Here is a 15495-nt window from a genome sequence, read left to right as displayed (position 1 = left end):
CTGCTCCACCTGCACCGACAGGAACCACAGACACCGGAGAGGAGACGAGGGGAGGAGATTATTTATCCATTTAGGTCAGACACATTTAAAGGGATCTTTCAGAGAGAGAGTGTGTGTGTGTGTGTGTGTGTGTGTGTGTGTGTGTGTGTGTGTTTAGCCACTGAGGCCATGAGGCCAAAGACTTTCCCAGCTGCCCCGTACGTGGGCAACACTCGCCAGCGGCTGCAGGAGATCAAGGAGGGTCTGAAGCAGCCGGCCAAGCTGGTGAGCCAGGCGCTGCACGGCGGCAGCTCCCGGGGCGACGGCGGCGGCGGAAGCGGCAGAGCGCCCGATTGCAAGAGCGGCAAAGATGCGGCCGGGCGCCAGCAGCAGCTGCGGCCGCCGCAGAAGTTCAACAACTACCAGAACGCTCTGCGGGAAATCCGCAAGTCGCTCATGCCGTTCGCCAACGAGTCCGGTCCGTCCTCCTCGTCCTCCTCGTCCTCCGGGTCCGGACATCCCGCGGGGGCCGGAGAGGTGAACAGACAGATGCTGCAGGAGCTGGTGAACGCCGGCTGTGACCAGGTGAGCAAACGCACGCTGAATCATCTGGAGCCGCTTCTGCACATGTAACGGCTTCCACTCTTTCTGTACACCAGAGGTCTGGCTTCATAGCTCCTCCTCAGTGTGGGCGGAGTCATCGTGGCACGGTTGCGTGAAACTGCCGTGACATGTTTTTTGTTTTTTTTTTATACGCGACACAAACTAGTGACTTATAAAGCAGTTTGTTTTGGGTGTAACTGAATCATTAGAATCAGTTGATTTAAAAAGATTTGTTCACAGAATCGTTCAGTACTGAACTGATATACCAGCAAACGGGTTGTAATTCACTAAATACACCAGACTCAACATTTTAGACATTTCCTTTGCTAAATGTTGGAGATTAACGTTAATGTTTTCAGAGATTTTTAAGTCTTTTTTAACTTTAATCTGCAGGTCGTTCATTGTTGGCTTTGATTCTTATGTTGGACGTCGCGCTCATGACTCTTCCAGTGATGGAAGAGACCAATCAGTGGCCGACAGTGTGTTGTTGTCACTTTTGTAGAATGGGCTCGACCCACTTGGAACCTCGTCAGAGCAGAAACTAAAAAAAAACAAACAAACAAACAAACAAAAAACAGGTACTATCACTGATGTAAAAGCAAAGAAAACAAAACGTGCGGAGTCGAACTGTGTCGTGGAAAAGCGCCATTAATGTCAATTATTATTATTATTAGTAGTAGTAGTAGTAGTAGTAGTAGTAGTAATTTCTGCTTGTTTTCTTTCATTAATGGTTTCATTCTACATCATAAATGAACTTTTTATTATATCCATATGAACACAGACATCATATTCTACTACTACTAATGAGGGGTGTCCCGATTCTCCAAAGCAAGCAAAGAAGCTTGAATTCTCTTGGTTCTACAGGAGATGTGTATTAACGGTAGGAGATTTAAAATAAATAAATAAATAAATAAATAAAGGACATGGCAGCCATTTTCTCAGCTGGTTTGACTGTGAGTCGCTGCCACCGTGTGTGAAAGGTCTGTGAGCAGCAGTGCTGAGTCCAGTCAATACAAACAGGAAGTGGACATTCAATGGCAACAGGGTGGAACAGGAACGACACCACCCACCGTGTCGCCTCTCGTACTCTGACCCACTTCACCTCTGTGTGTGTGTGTCTGTGTGTGTGTCTCTCTGTGTGTGTTCATGTATGTGTGGCTTTGTGAGGACCAAAAAAAAACACATACACCGTACAGAGCGAGGACATTTTTGTCAGGTCCTCACATCTTTTGAAAGGGCTTTGTTAGGGTTAAGGTATTTAGTTGTGACGGTAAAGGGAAGGGTAAGGGGTTTTATTTCTATGAGGGTCGTCACTTAAAATGTGGTACAATCGATTGTGTGTATACTTGTATTTATATCTTTGAGGACATGTGTCTGGTCTTCACAACTTTCAATGGCTTTTTCGGGTTAGAAGTTGGGTTAAGGTATAAAGTAAGGCACTTAGTTGTGTGGTTAAGGTTAGGGAGTTAAGTGTGTCCTCACTTTGTGTTTGTTTGTACGTACTTGTAACACATATTTACACAAGTTTTGGGGACATTTTGTCTGGACCCCACGTAAAGGAATCACACATTTCTTTTTAAACTTTAGGTGAATTTATAAGGTGAGGTCATGAAATAAGTGCTCCATTTTAATTTATTATGTAGTTTTTGTCTGGTGTTTTTATTCATAAATTCTTAACCAAATTTGATGAACTGGAAAATGTATTTTATTTTGATAAAATTAGGTTCTACCCTAATGACAAGTATAATAGGCGCTAAGCTCTATTTCTCTGCTTTCTACCGCTTTATCCTCCACGTGAGGGTCACCACAGGGGGGTGCTGTGCTGATCTCAGCTGGCATAGGGTAAAAGGTGGAGGGTCAAACCCTGGACAGATCACCAGTCCATCGTTTTATAATTTTCCAGATATCGTAAATGGTCTATAGGAGTTGCTGGTCTAATGGTCTAAATGTATATAAAGCATCTCAGAGTAACATTTAAAAGCACTATTTATAATATATCAAAAGTGCCAGATTGGTGACAGGAATTATTCTAAACACTTTTATGTTTGTATCTGTCCACAACAACGATACATCAGTTCCCATGTCCTTGAAAACCCCTTAACTTAAATCCCCGCCTTCACGTCCTTCTGTGGCAAACCCATTCTTTTTTCTTTTCTGATAAGAGTTCTCCTCTTCCTCCTCTTCCTCCTCCCTCTTTGTGTGTGTGTGTGTGGCTCGTTACATAATGTTTTTTTTTTTGTTAAGAGGAAATGTTTTGTAGGGGAGTGGGTGGAGTAGTGGCACGCCACGCATCGAGATGACGGGGAAGGACAGGAAGTGATTTGAGGGGAAGGAGAAAAAAAATCTGGTGCTCGTTCAGCACAATTTTTCTTCAGCGTTTATGTGACTGTGTGAAGTCGACTGAACGTAAACCAGGAAGCAGCGCAGGTGTTACATGTTGACTTTCCCCCTCCTCTCACTCATTTATTTTATTTAAAGGTCCAGTGTGTGACATGTTGGACGTTTTACTTAAATATACTGCACATATGTAGGTTTATTTGAGTTAGTTTCATTTACATAGCTTTAGAATAAGAAGTCCTTTTAGTGCCTTTTTCTTCTATTAAATGCTGTTTTTTCCCCATTTAAATTGTCCAAATTCAGTTAATATTTGCTCTATATACACACTATTTTTTTTTTTTTTTAGAGAAAATTGGTATAGTGTATTGTAAAAATATGTAGATTATGTTGAGTTGTGGAAAGAGGATGGGAACAAATAAGTTTATACTCACTCTGCTTTTAGAACATGTAAATTGATATATTTTGTGTGCCAATGAACAACACCAACAAAATACACACAGAAGTCTTATAAATGTGCAAAGATGTGATTGATCCAGTCTTGTACAAAGTACCTAATCATTTTTGCGGGATAACTTTGAATATCTGGCAGTTATTTACAATTTGCTGCATGTTAAAATAGTGTATTAACAAGTTAAAATGAAGAAAAACAAGAATAGAAATGGATTTTAGCAGATTTTAGCAAAACACTGCAGTTGTACGCGAACAACAGATTTTGTGTGTTAAATTTGAATTTTGAACAGTATAAGAAACATATTTACAATAATGATTTTTGTTTGCAATTTTTCAGTTAAATAATATGACAAGAAAAATGCAGATATGTAGATTAGTTAGCTGAACTAACAGAAAGAAACGGCTTCACGTTTGCGGTAGCTAGCTGACATTTAGCATATCTGGTTTACCAGTAAGCTAGCAGTTTACACCTAACACCATAGATCAAATATCATCTAGCCCATAATATCATCAAATAGCACATGACTTTATGTCGTCCTTTAGCTCAAATGTGTGGCGTTGTCTGTGTTGTTTGCTCAGAGAAGTAGCTTTAGTAGTTCAGTAGTCGTGTGCTATGTCCCTGTGATTGAGGAATAGCATATTATACTCAACTGTACAGTAGAGCTGAAACAATTACTTGATGAATCAATTACTAAAGTAATAGTAAAGTAAACTTTTTGACAATCGATTAATCGGTTTGATTCTTTTTTCATGATTAAAACAAGATTTCTAATTGCTTCAGCTTCTTAAATGTGAATATTTTCTTTGTTTCTTTGCTCCACCTAACATCGAGAACAGCATTCGTCATTTCCAGGTTTGACAAACACTGGTTGTCGTGTTTAAATGACATTTTATGGACCGTAAGATTGAGAAAATAATCAGTATTATAATCACTACTCACTGGTATTCACATCAAATCTGATTGTTTTAGCCAAGATTATAATATATTTGTGTTCCCAACCTTCAACTTTGCAAGTTTCTAGTTAATTCCTATAATTTCCCGTTAATTTCCACGGAAAGTGTCCAACTTTGAAAATTACCCGGAATTTTGCAACCCCAATTATTACAACGCTAGTGGATTTGGTAAATTAGCCCAGTCTGAAGCCTTAAAATCAAGTGTTTGGAGCAGCTTCGTTGAATTGGACGTTGGAGGACGAGGATGTTTTTTATGGATCTCTGTGTGGAAATGATGTGTGGACGTCCTCCATGCGGTGTCTCCGTCCAGCTGCACTCTGCTCCTGAACGTCCTCCATGTGGCTTTGATTTGAGGGGAATGTGTTTTAGAAGAATTTGGTCAAGGGAGGGGGGATTGTGTGTCTGTTGGGACAGAGTCGAGTTTGTCGGCCGGTGATTGTGCGTTTTTTTTTTAGAAGAAGTCGTCCTTTCTGTCGATCGTGACCACAGAGTGAAAATGTGGACACGGAAAGACACAGAAACGGAGATGATCCTGACTCCAAATAACTTGGATTCCTTCTTCCTGGTCTTGCGGAATGTGAGCAAGGAACATCTGTCGCCATGACAGCCGGGGTCACCGGGCTCACTTCCACACACACACACACACACACACACACACACACACACACACACACACAGAGATTGGGACAGCTATTCTTGTTAGGACATTGTATTGATTTGGACAGCGTGTTACTCCCAACCCGTAACCTAATGACAATAAAAATCTCACTTCTAACTTTATTTAGTGCCCCGAAAATTGGAATCTGCCTCATCAGTAGGACCAGGTTTTGGTCTCCATGCCTGGAAAAAGTCAGCATTGACGCCAGAAAATGTCCTAAACACACATGAAATCCAAAAAGACGAGTTATTTTATTATTTCTTTGAGTTAATCTGCACTTATGTTTACAAACACTGGTTTTCTACTAAATAGAAAAGATGAAGTTAAGAAAATGTCCATTATTTTTTATAAATAATGGACATAGTCTTCCGTGACTCACACATCTTTTTTTTTTATCTTCTCTTCCTGTCTATCTGTTATCCATTGTCTAAAAAGCACAGGAAATACCTTTTGAATGTCCTTTAATACTCCCATGCTCAAAGTTAATACATTTAATAGCTAGTTTTCTATTTATATTTACTGTATGGCAAATAAATACATTGAGACAAAAGAGTCAATTTGTTTTGAAAATTATTTTTTTCAAATTTTATTGGCTTTTTTATTCACACAGAACAAGCGTTTTTTGGAACACTGCAATACTATTTTTTGAAGAAAAAAATAAAGGGTCCCAGATAAGGGAAAATACTTTTAAAATTAAAAAATGACAAAGAAAAATATTGTTTTGGTAAAGTTCTGTTTGAATATGGCCTCTGTGTTTCCTCAACATGTTTGGTAAATGAATTACGTATAACTTCATTTTATGCACATCATTTCAAACCTATATTTATAAAACTTAACTTAAAAAGTTGTGAAAATGCAGCAAATTTGTTTTTGGGGACCCAAAAAATATCTCTGGCCACCCGTAGACGGGTCGCGACCCAGGCTTTTGGAACCACTGATCTAAATAATCCTCCATTTACCTCTCTCTTCTCTCGTTTTTACGGCTCTTCACTAAACTAAACAACCTTTTTATAAACTTCATCTACAGTTTTTTTTTTTTTTAACATCGTACTTAATCCTCTTTTATAAGATTAAATCAGGTGTGGATTAATAAGAGATTAACTGTGTGTGAGAAGCAGGAGGAAGACGAGGGAGAGTGAAGGACAGAACAGTCAGCACTGTCTGATGCTTACACTGGAATGCAACACACACACACACACACACACACACAGGAAACTGAATATAAACTCAAGTGTGTGTGTGTGTGCACATGAATGTGTGATGGGAGGAGACTGAATTAGGCATGTCCACATGGCATGCTTTGGTGTATTTACACCTACACAACACACACACACACACACACACTAACATGAGGCGTAGAAAGTGTGTGGCCTTGGAATTTCCGGCGTTTCAGAGCTGACTGTGCCCACTGTTGCTGCTGCTTTTCAGCCAATTAAAGGTTCCTGTAAAGCAAAGACTCACACACAGTTTGTCCTCTTCACACACACACACACACACACACACACACACACACACACACACACACACACACACAACACTGTATATAAATAGTGGCTAAAACATGAAAACTAGAGGTGTGAATCGCAGGGTATACGCCTCACGATACATATAATACCAATAATATCACGATACATGACGATATTTGTTTAACTCGATGAAAAGAGCCATTTTTGCTTCTTAAATAAAAAAAACTGGAGCCGTGAAAAGAAGGTAATATCATGTATAAATTTTTTTTTTAATACATATATAATTCTGTATCCATGTGTGGCCAGCAGGGGCGCCGGTCAGCGCTGGCTTTGTGTGTGTGTGTGTGTGTGTGTGCAGCTGGTCAGACTGGACATGTCTCTGCAGTGAGGTCATGTGCCATTCAAGGGGTTTTCCTCATGTAGGTGTGGGTCTGTTTTTGGCAGATTTTGTTTGTTTACATGTTTACTGCAGTGAAGACACAGGACGCGAATGTCTCTGAAGACTTTACTGCATCATATAAGGTGGAATATATGAGTCACTCTTCATAACATGGAAGGAATTCCTGTGAAAACCTTTTTATTGGAGGTTTTTCTCCATGTAAAACTACACTCAGCTGCCACTTTATTAGGTACAGGGACCTCGTAATAAAGGCAGAACGTTGTCTTCTGAAGCTCAGAACGTTGTCTTCTGAAGCTGAGAACGTTGTCCTCTGATGCTCAGAACGTTGTCTTCTGATGCTCAGAATGTTTTCTTCTGAAGCTGAAGCGTTGTCTTCTGATGCTCAGGATGTTGTCTTCGAAGCTGAGAACGTTGTCTTCTGATGCTCAGAACGTTGTCTTCTGATGCTCAGAATGTTGTCTTCTGAGTTGTCTTCTGATGCTCAGAATGTTGTCTTCTGAAGCTCAGGACGTTGTCTTCTGAAGCTTAGAACGTTGTCTTCTGAAGCTCAGAACGTTGTCTTCTGATGCTGAGAACGTTGTCTTCTGCTGATGCTGATAACGTTGTCTTCTGCTGATGCTGATAACGTTGTCTTCTGATGCTCCTGTAATATTCATTAAATTCGACCTTTAAACGAGGAACCACAGGAACGACCAGCTTTCGTACATTCACTCCTTTACATTCCTGCTGAGCGTGACCTACATACCTGTGGACTTTCACAGTGACCCACCTGAGTAACTGGACAGGTGTGGGACGATGAGATCCTCATGCTCGTCCACCTGTGAGGGTTTATATGAGAGGGAAAGATGCAAAGGTCAAAGGGTAGAGGGGAGGTTACAGATACAGCTCTCTCTCTCACACACACACACACACACAGAGAGACGGACCTTACTTCAGCTTCTTTGTGATTTTATCCAGTTTTCACTTGTCTCGTCCAGACGATGTCAGGTCAACATTATTATTATTATTATTATTATTATTATTCATGGGAAAGTCCAACATTTCACATTTGGCCTCCACACAAGAAAGTCTTTAATGTAGTCCGTCATCACATTCTTCGTCTGCGTTAACTCTTTGTCTTCTGTGGTTCACTTTTCTGACACCAGCAGTGTAGTCTTTGACTTTATCTGTGTCTGCGCTTCAAAGTTCTGTGTCTGTAACTGGAGGTTTGACAGAATAATTGTGAATTTTTGCCATTTCTTTAATCATTTGCATCAGCTGATATTATTTAATCAATCAGTGTATTATTACTAATGTCATTTTTACACTTTTATTTCTCAGAATTGCCTCTAAAACTTAATTTTCCATTCAAAATTAGATTTTAAACACTTTTTATGACCCCTTTCATCTAAAATTCTTAATAAAACACTCGTTTTTTTATCCAAATTTTGATTCAAATAACTTTTTCGTTGACATGTTTCATGTGGCGTTGCCTCTGAAACACAGGAAGTCAGAGGAACGTGACCCTAAGTGAGGAGGATGCAGGTGTTTGAGCACCTACAGAGTCATGTGTGTGTTTGAGGCTTTTATTTTGACTGTTTTTACTTGAGGTCAGACACATTTAACCTGATTGTGTGTTCATGTTCGTGTGTTGTAGACGTGCACATGTGTGTTTTTTTTGTGCAATTAATGGAAAAATACTCAACTGAAGACGTGTCTTCATTTGAATGTCACATTTTTGGTGCCAAACGATTTCAAAGCGATTTCAAAGTCAGACAAAGGCACACAAAGAGACACACACACACACACACACACACACACACAGACAGACAGAGACACACAGCGATACAACCGATTTCAAAGTCCAGGTTTATCGTCTTTTTCTCTTTGTCCTTGATCAAATGTCTCCTGTTTTGAGTCAGAGTTTCTCATCACTACTGTTCTGTTTGTGGATGTTGCTCACAGGAAATGGCCGTGCGGGCGCTGAAGCAGACAGGAAGCAGGAACATCGAAGCTGCTCTAGAGTACATCAGTAAGATGGGGTACCTCGACCCTCGAAACGAACTCATCGTCCGAGTCATCAAACAGACGTCACCAGGTACAAATGAAATACTAACTAATAGTTCAGTCTGTTTATTTGTTGATATTTACATTTAAAAATAAAAAAATAAAAAATTAAATATGTCTCTCCTGCTCCTCGTAGGAAAAGCTGGGATGCCAAACACCATGGACCACCGGCCTGCGATGGACGCTGCAGGGGACACAGGCGCGATGCCTCCGTACCACCAGATGGGGGCGCCCATGTACGATGGGGCAGGTGGTTACGGCCCTGAGGGCCCCTACATGAGTGCCCCCCCTGTAATGAACTACATGATGCCCCCGTCTGGCGCATCGCAGGGTCCGGCCATGGGGAACCCGATGGGTCGACCCCCCAGTATGGGAACGTATCCCCCGGTCATGGCCCCCCAGAGCAACCCGGGCAACACCATGTACCCACCGGGGGCCCCGCAGAAGGGCTACCCGGGGGGTATGGAGCAGCACGGGCCCATGATCAGCTACAACGTCCCTGGCCAACCCCTGCAACTCCAGCCACAGCCACCAGGGGGCCCTGTCCCCGGCCCCCACTACGACTACGGTCACGCCAGGCCTCACATGATGGAGCCTGCCAGCTACGGCGTCAAAAGGACCCCGTCCTTTCAGAATAAGATGGCACCGCCGCCCATAGCGCCACAAGACAACTATGTCAACATGCAGGGGAAGGGGCCTATGGGTCAGAACGGGCCGGGAGTCGCAGGAGGGGGAGGATACCCCGCCAACCTGTACCTGCCCCCGCACTCCCACCCCCGACAGGCCAGCCCTACCTCCCACCAAGTCCACATGATGTCCCGTTCCCCGGGTGGGGTGGCAGCCATGGGCCCCGACTTCTCCGATCTGCCACAGAGCTTGATGACGCCGTCGAGGGCCAGCCTCAACCTGGACCTGTATGAGCACCACTGGGCGGGGCCTCCAGGCCCTGAGGGGGCCCCTCAAGCCAGGCAACCCCAGCCCCAGGGCCCGTTCAGGGGGGAGGTGCGCGTCCCGAGCAGAACCAACTCCTTCAACAGTCGCTCTGCGGGCCCCAGCGGTGTCCGGCCTGTGATGGCGGCGCCTCCTCCGGCAGGAAAACAGGATTCGTCCTTGGGGCCGCCGAACACCATCACGGCCGTGACGTCCCCGCCCATTCAGCAGCCGGTCAAGAGTATCCGTGTGATGAGGCCGGAGCCCAAAACGGCCGTGGGGCCGTGTCACCCGGGCTGGATGACGGCTCAGGGGCAGGATGCGGCAGAACCTCTGGCCTACATGCCCGAGGAGACGTACCCCATCGAGCCTGCTCAGGAGCCACGCTGCCCGCCGCCGCCGTACCCCAAGAACCTGCTCATCGAGTCGGGGCCCCTGGAGGGAGCCGGAGCCATGTGTGGCGCTCAGGAGCTCGGCAACCCCGCGGCCAGGAGCGCGCGCACGGGCAGCGGCGGGAGTGGGAAGGGGGGAGACGAGAGCCAGCAGCAGGTGAAGGAGAAGACGAAGCTGGGCAAGGGGGAGAAGGCGGTGAAGGACAAGAAGCAGATCCAGACGTCGCCGGTGCCCGTGAGGAAGAACGGACGCGACGAGGAGAAGCGCGAGTCGCGCATCAAGACCTACTCGCCGTTCGCGTTCAAGTTCTACATGGAGCAGCACATCGAGAACGTGATGAAGACGCACCAGCAGAAGCTCAACCGCAGGCTCCAGCTGGAGCAAGAGATGTCAAAGGTGAGAGGGGGGAGAGCTCGGCTCACTCGCTGCGTTAATCTGACGGATTAAAGCAGATTAAAACAAAACATTTTAACTGTTAAGGGCCAGTTGTGTCACATCCACATGCAGACGTTTAAATAATTGAAGTATGGAAGAAGCTTTATATCTTAAGTAAAAGAAAAAAAATCATCTTTAAATACAAATCGATGTTCTACAGATTTACATTATTGTAGATGCTTTTTACCAATAAAAGCCCTCAGATCTGTGTTTTAAGTAGAAATCACGGCTTTACCCAATCATTTAAAAAATCATTTACCCATCATATAAATTTGTTTTTTCTTTATTAATTGAGTACTTGTTTGGTCAGTTTCCCAAACTTATTTTGAGCAAAGAAACCAGACACTGTTCACATTTAAGAAGCTGAAAAATGATCAAAATAGTTGACAATTAGGTCATTTATCCATCAATAATTGATATTTCAATATTCGTTTTAGGTTAAACTCTGTGAAAGTTGCTTTTACTTCTTTAAACTACTTTCTTTTCTTTGTTAGCAGCAATAGTTTTAGTAACTCTTACAAAGAGCAGATATCAGTGTGTTTAGACACTGTGAACAAGCCTGAATAAACTGGAATTTTATTTTGACAGGAAAGTAAATGAATGGCTGTTTTTGTTTTTTTACTTTGAAAATCAATGTTTTCTTTTACTTTTTACTTTTTAAGCAGCAACAGTTTTAATAATCCTTACAAAAGTGCTATAGATACTAATGTGTTTATCCAATTCAATCCAACTTTATTCGTAAGAACAGCCACAGTTGCACAGATTAGTAAGTAAAAGACATAAAAACATGAGTGTTAAGAAACTATGAACGTGTGAATTCTAACATTTTTCTGTGTAACTGCCTAAAGCGACGCTTGAAGACGCTGGAATTTTTGTTTTGACAGGAAAGTAAATTAATGGCTGCTTTTTTTTTTTAGTTTGAAAATCAATGGAAGAGGAATATTGTCAAAACGCTTTGGAAAAATTGAGGCAATTAGTGGCTAATGGTGTGTTTAAAAGTCTGTGTGTGTGTGTGTCTGTGTGTGTGTCTGTGTGTGTGTGTGTGTGTGTTAATGAGTCGTCGCCCCAAAAATATCTCCCTCTGGACTTTTTTTTTTTCACAGACAGCCAGACTTTTGTGTCGGTGTGAGGAGTCACAGAGTTCACATTCCAGTTTGCGTGATCTTGTCCTGAATCATGACTTTGGCCTCTGCTCCTTTTTGACCCAGCTTTAAAAAAAGAAAAGAAAAAAGAGACTGAAAGAATTTCCTCCGGGAGACAAAAACACGGCGGGCAGACACACAGCAGACGGCTGTGTCGGAGAAAACCGGGTTCAATTTGACATCAGAGGTCACCGGTGACGCATTCCCGAGGTCGTGACTGGAAACACTTAACGCTTCTTCTTCTTCTTCTTCTTCTTCGTCTTTGTTCAGGCCGGTCTGTCGGAGGCGGAGCAGGAGCAGATGAGGAAGATGCTGAACCAGAAAGAGTCCAACTACAACCGGCTGCGCCGAGCCAAGATGGACAAGTCCATGTTCGTCAAGATCAAGACGCTGGGCATCGGCGCCTTCGGCGAGGTCTGTCTCACGCGCAAAGTGGACACGGGCGCACTCTACGCCATGAAGACGCTGCGCAAGAAAGACGTCCTCAACCGCAACCAGGTCATTTTAATGCACTTCCCTGAGTCTGTAAGGGCAATGATTGGGAATGTTGTTTGCTCCGACTCGCCGCGGTTTTTTGTTTGCGATTCTGACCCAGGGGGCGGGGCTTATGAAGCTGCCTGCTGATTGGCTTTTAAGTTTTTTTGAGCGACAGCTCAACGGACCGGAAGTAGTCACGGGCTTGGAGTCGCAGTCACAAACCGAGTCAATGGAGTCATAATGACTCCAACTTGATCCTAATGAATGAATGAATGAATGAACTACGACATTAAACCAGGGGTGTCAAACATACGGCCTGCGGGCCAGAATCGGCCCACCAGAGGGTCCAGTCCGGCCCGCAGGATGAATTTGTAAAAATTTAGAATCTAATCAAATTGTGAAATACTATAATATTCCGTCTCAGAATCATATAAATGCACCGTGATCATGTGTAAATGGTAAATTAAGCATCATATTATAGAAATTGCACTTATTTTCCCTCGGGAAATGTCATGTTGTTCATATCATAAACAGAAATGGGGGGGGGGATTAGGAGTTCTCTTTGTTTATAGGTTATTATGCTATGTTTTTGAAAAGACCACGTCCCTGTGTGGACGGACCCTGAGCTTCTCTGTTTATTCCAGAGTGGACAAATTGACCCCAGATTGACCCCCTTCTTCTTTTTTGCCCCGAGCATCAAAAGCACTTTTTCAATTTTAAACATTTGTGGTATTTCCATCTTGACACGGAACACGCCCATGTGCGTCCGTGCATGTCACAACAAATTTCGGGGTTGGTACGGGTGCTTAAGTGCTTGAATTTTGGATAAAGTGCTTAAAATGCTTGAAATACTCACCGTCTTTCTCTCACAAAATAGCTTATTGGCCGAATTATTTATAGCAAAATTCCAACTCTTTTTAATATGATAAAACAGAAATAATTACCTTTAAAAGTGCTTGAATTTGGCCTTGAAAAAGGGTTTATGAACCATGATAATTGTGAGCACAGAAGATGCTGAAAAAGAAATTCAAACGACTACTTGATGATCTGTTGTTTTTTTTTTTTAAACAGGTCGCTCACGTGAAGGCGGAGCGCGACATCCTGGCGGAGGCGGACAACGAGTGGGTCGTGCGCCTCTACTACTCCTTCCAGGACCGCGACAGCCTCTACTTCGTCATGGACTACATCCCCGGCGGGGACATGATGAGCCTCCTCATCCGCATGGGCGTCTTCCCGGAGCCGCTGGCGCGCTTCTACGTGGCCGAGCTGACGCTGGCCATCGAGAGCGTGCACAAGATGGGCTTCATCCACCGCGACATCAAGCCGGACAACATCCTCATCGACCGCGACGGACACATCAAGCTGACGGACTTCGGCCTGTGCACGGGCTTCCGCTGGACGCACAACTCCAAGTACTACCAGAAAGGTGAGGCTTCGGGGATTTATCTGAGAATTCCGTGTCCAGAGTGTCTCGTAAAGCTGTTTTTGGACTGTGGGAGGAGAACGCGGAGAAGGTTTTAGCGGTTGTGCGTCATTTGTCCCCCATCTTGTGTCTTCAGGGAGCCACGTGCGACAGGACAGCATGGAGCCCAGCGACTTCTGGGACGACGTGTCCAACTGTCGCTGCGGCGACCGGCTGATGACCCTGGAGCAGCGAGCCAACCGGCAGCACCAGCGCTGCCTCGCTCACTCGCTGGTGGGGACGCCCAACTACATCGCGCCCGAGGTGCTGCTGCGCAAAGGTGGGGTTTTTTTGTTTCATCGGCAGAGAAGCGTTGTTAATCTGCGAAGTGTCGGCACAGTGTGGGATTATTTTTGGCGTCTGTGTGCAGGTTACACTCAGCTGTGCGACTGGTGGAGCGTGGGAGTGATCCTGTTTGAGATGCTGGTGGGACAGCCGCCCTTCCTGGCCTCCACACCCACTGAGACTCAGATTAAGGTCAGTGAAGAAGAGAAAAACTGTGTTCTCAACATGGACGTGAATATCTCTCGCTGTGTATGTGAGGAAGAGGAGGACCATGAGAGAATAATGGCGCTTTTCCGCGACGTAGTTTCCGACTCGCTTTGTTTTTTTTTGCTTTTCCATCGGTGACAGTACCTGAGGTTCTAAACGAGCTGACCCGATACTAAAAATGTAACGTCGACGTCACAGGAAGAGTCGTGAGCTGCGACGTCCGACGTGAGAATCAAAGCCGACAATGAACGAACCGTAGATCGGTTTCGGACTTAAAATTCCCTGAAAACGTGCGTTAATCTCCGACATTTAGCAAAGGAAATGTCAGTATTTAACAGAGGAGTCTGTCAGTGGTGTATCTAGTGTCATGCAGAAGTACTGAACGATTCAGTGAACAAGTCTTTTTAATGTAACTGATTCTAATGATTCGTTTACGCCTGAAAACGACTGCTTTACAAGTCACTAGTTTGTGTTTTAGTGTCGTGTAGAAAACCAGCGTCGCGGCTGTTTCACGCAGCCGTTACTATGACTATGACTCCGCCCACTTTGAGGAGGTTCTACAAAGTCATGGAAAACCATACCGAGCTGCGCTGTGCTGAATCCGTGTAGTGGAAAAGCGCCAAAAATCTGCCTCCTGTGAAAAGTCCGTCTCCGCTGTATTTTAACGCTTTGACGTGATAAGTTTTTACTGAGAGATCGATATTTTCTTGGTATGAAATTGTTCTGCCAATAAACCACTCTAAATGTTACGTACTGGATCTTTAAGTCAAATCGGGAGGGCGGGAATGATCGTGTAACCGTGGTAACCTCATGTATTCTGTCTCTCCGTCCACAGGTGATAAACTGGGAGAGCACGCTACAGGTGCCTGCGCAGGTCAAACTGAGTCCGGAGTCCGTCGACATCATTGCGCGCCTCTGCTGCTCGGCCGAGGAGCGCCTGGGCGCCAACGGCGCCGGCGAGATCAAGGCCCACCCCTTCTTCACCGAGATGGACTTCTCCAGCAACCTGCGGCAGCAGCCGGCCCCCTACCGGCCCAAGATCGCACACCCGATGGACACGTCCAACTTTGACCCGGTGGAGGAGGAGGGCGGCCCCGGGGCGTGGAGCGACAGCGGCGACAGCACGCGTGCGCTGGACATGCTCTGCTCGCCGCACGGCAAGCACCCGGAGCACGCCTTCTACGAGTTCACCTTCCGCCGGTTCTTCGACGACAACGGCTGCCCCTTCCGCTACCCCAAGCCCCCGGAGGCCACCGAGATGCCGCCGGGCA

At 44.7% G+C, this 15495-nt stretch overlaps 1 protein-coding gene across 1 annotated transcript in view; it reads left to right on the top strand.

Annotated features, from left to right (window-relative positions):
- Positions 1 to 120: 120 nt before the first annotated feature.
- The window catches only part of lats2 (large tumor suppressor kinase 2), a 16350-nt gene continuing 975 nt past the window's right edge, over positions 121 to 15495 (top strand). The window contains exons 1-8 of the mRNA XM_044020059.1: positions 121 to 564; positions 8792 to 8924; positions 9030 to 10612; positions 12064 to 12291; positions 13342 to 13696; positions 13830 to 14012; positions 14103 to 14209; positions 15060 to 15495. The exon at positions 15060 to 15495 is cut by the window's right edge and continues 975 nt beyond it. Coding sequence (XP_043875994.1) covers positions 169 to 564; positions 8792 to 8924; positions 9030 to 10612; positions 12064 to 12291; positions 13342 to 13696; positions 13830 to 14012; positions 14103 to 14209; positions 15060 to 15495 — 3421 coding nt within the window. The 5' untranslated portion in view covers positions 121 to 168. The remainder of the gene's footprint in view (positions 565 to 8791; positions 8925 to 9029; positions 10613 to 12063; positions 12292 to 13341; positions 13697 to 13829; positions 14013 to 14102; positions 14210 to 15059) is intronic.

This window comes from Solea senegalensis, linkage group LG2 (assembly GCF_019176455.1).
Source record: "Solea senegalensis isolate Sse05_10M linkage group LG2, IFAPA_SoseM_1, whole genome shotgun sequence".
In the NCBI taxonomy this organism is placed as follows: domain Eukaryota; kingdom Metazoa; phylum Chordata; class Actinopteri; order Pleuronectiformes; family Soleidae; genus Solea; species Solea senegalensis.
The sequence above is the reverse complement of the archived record's forward strand: the minus strand, read 5'-3'. Positions and strand labels throughout refer to the sequence as shown.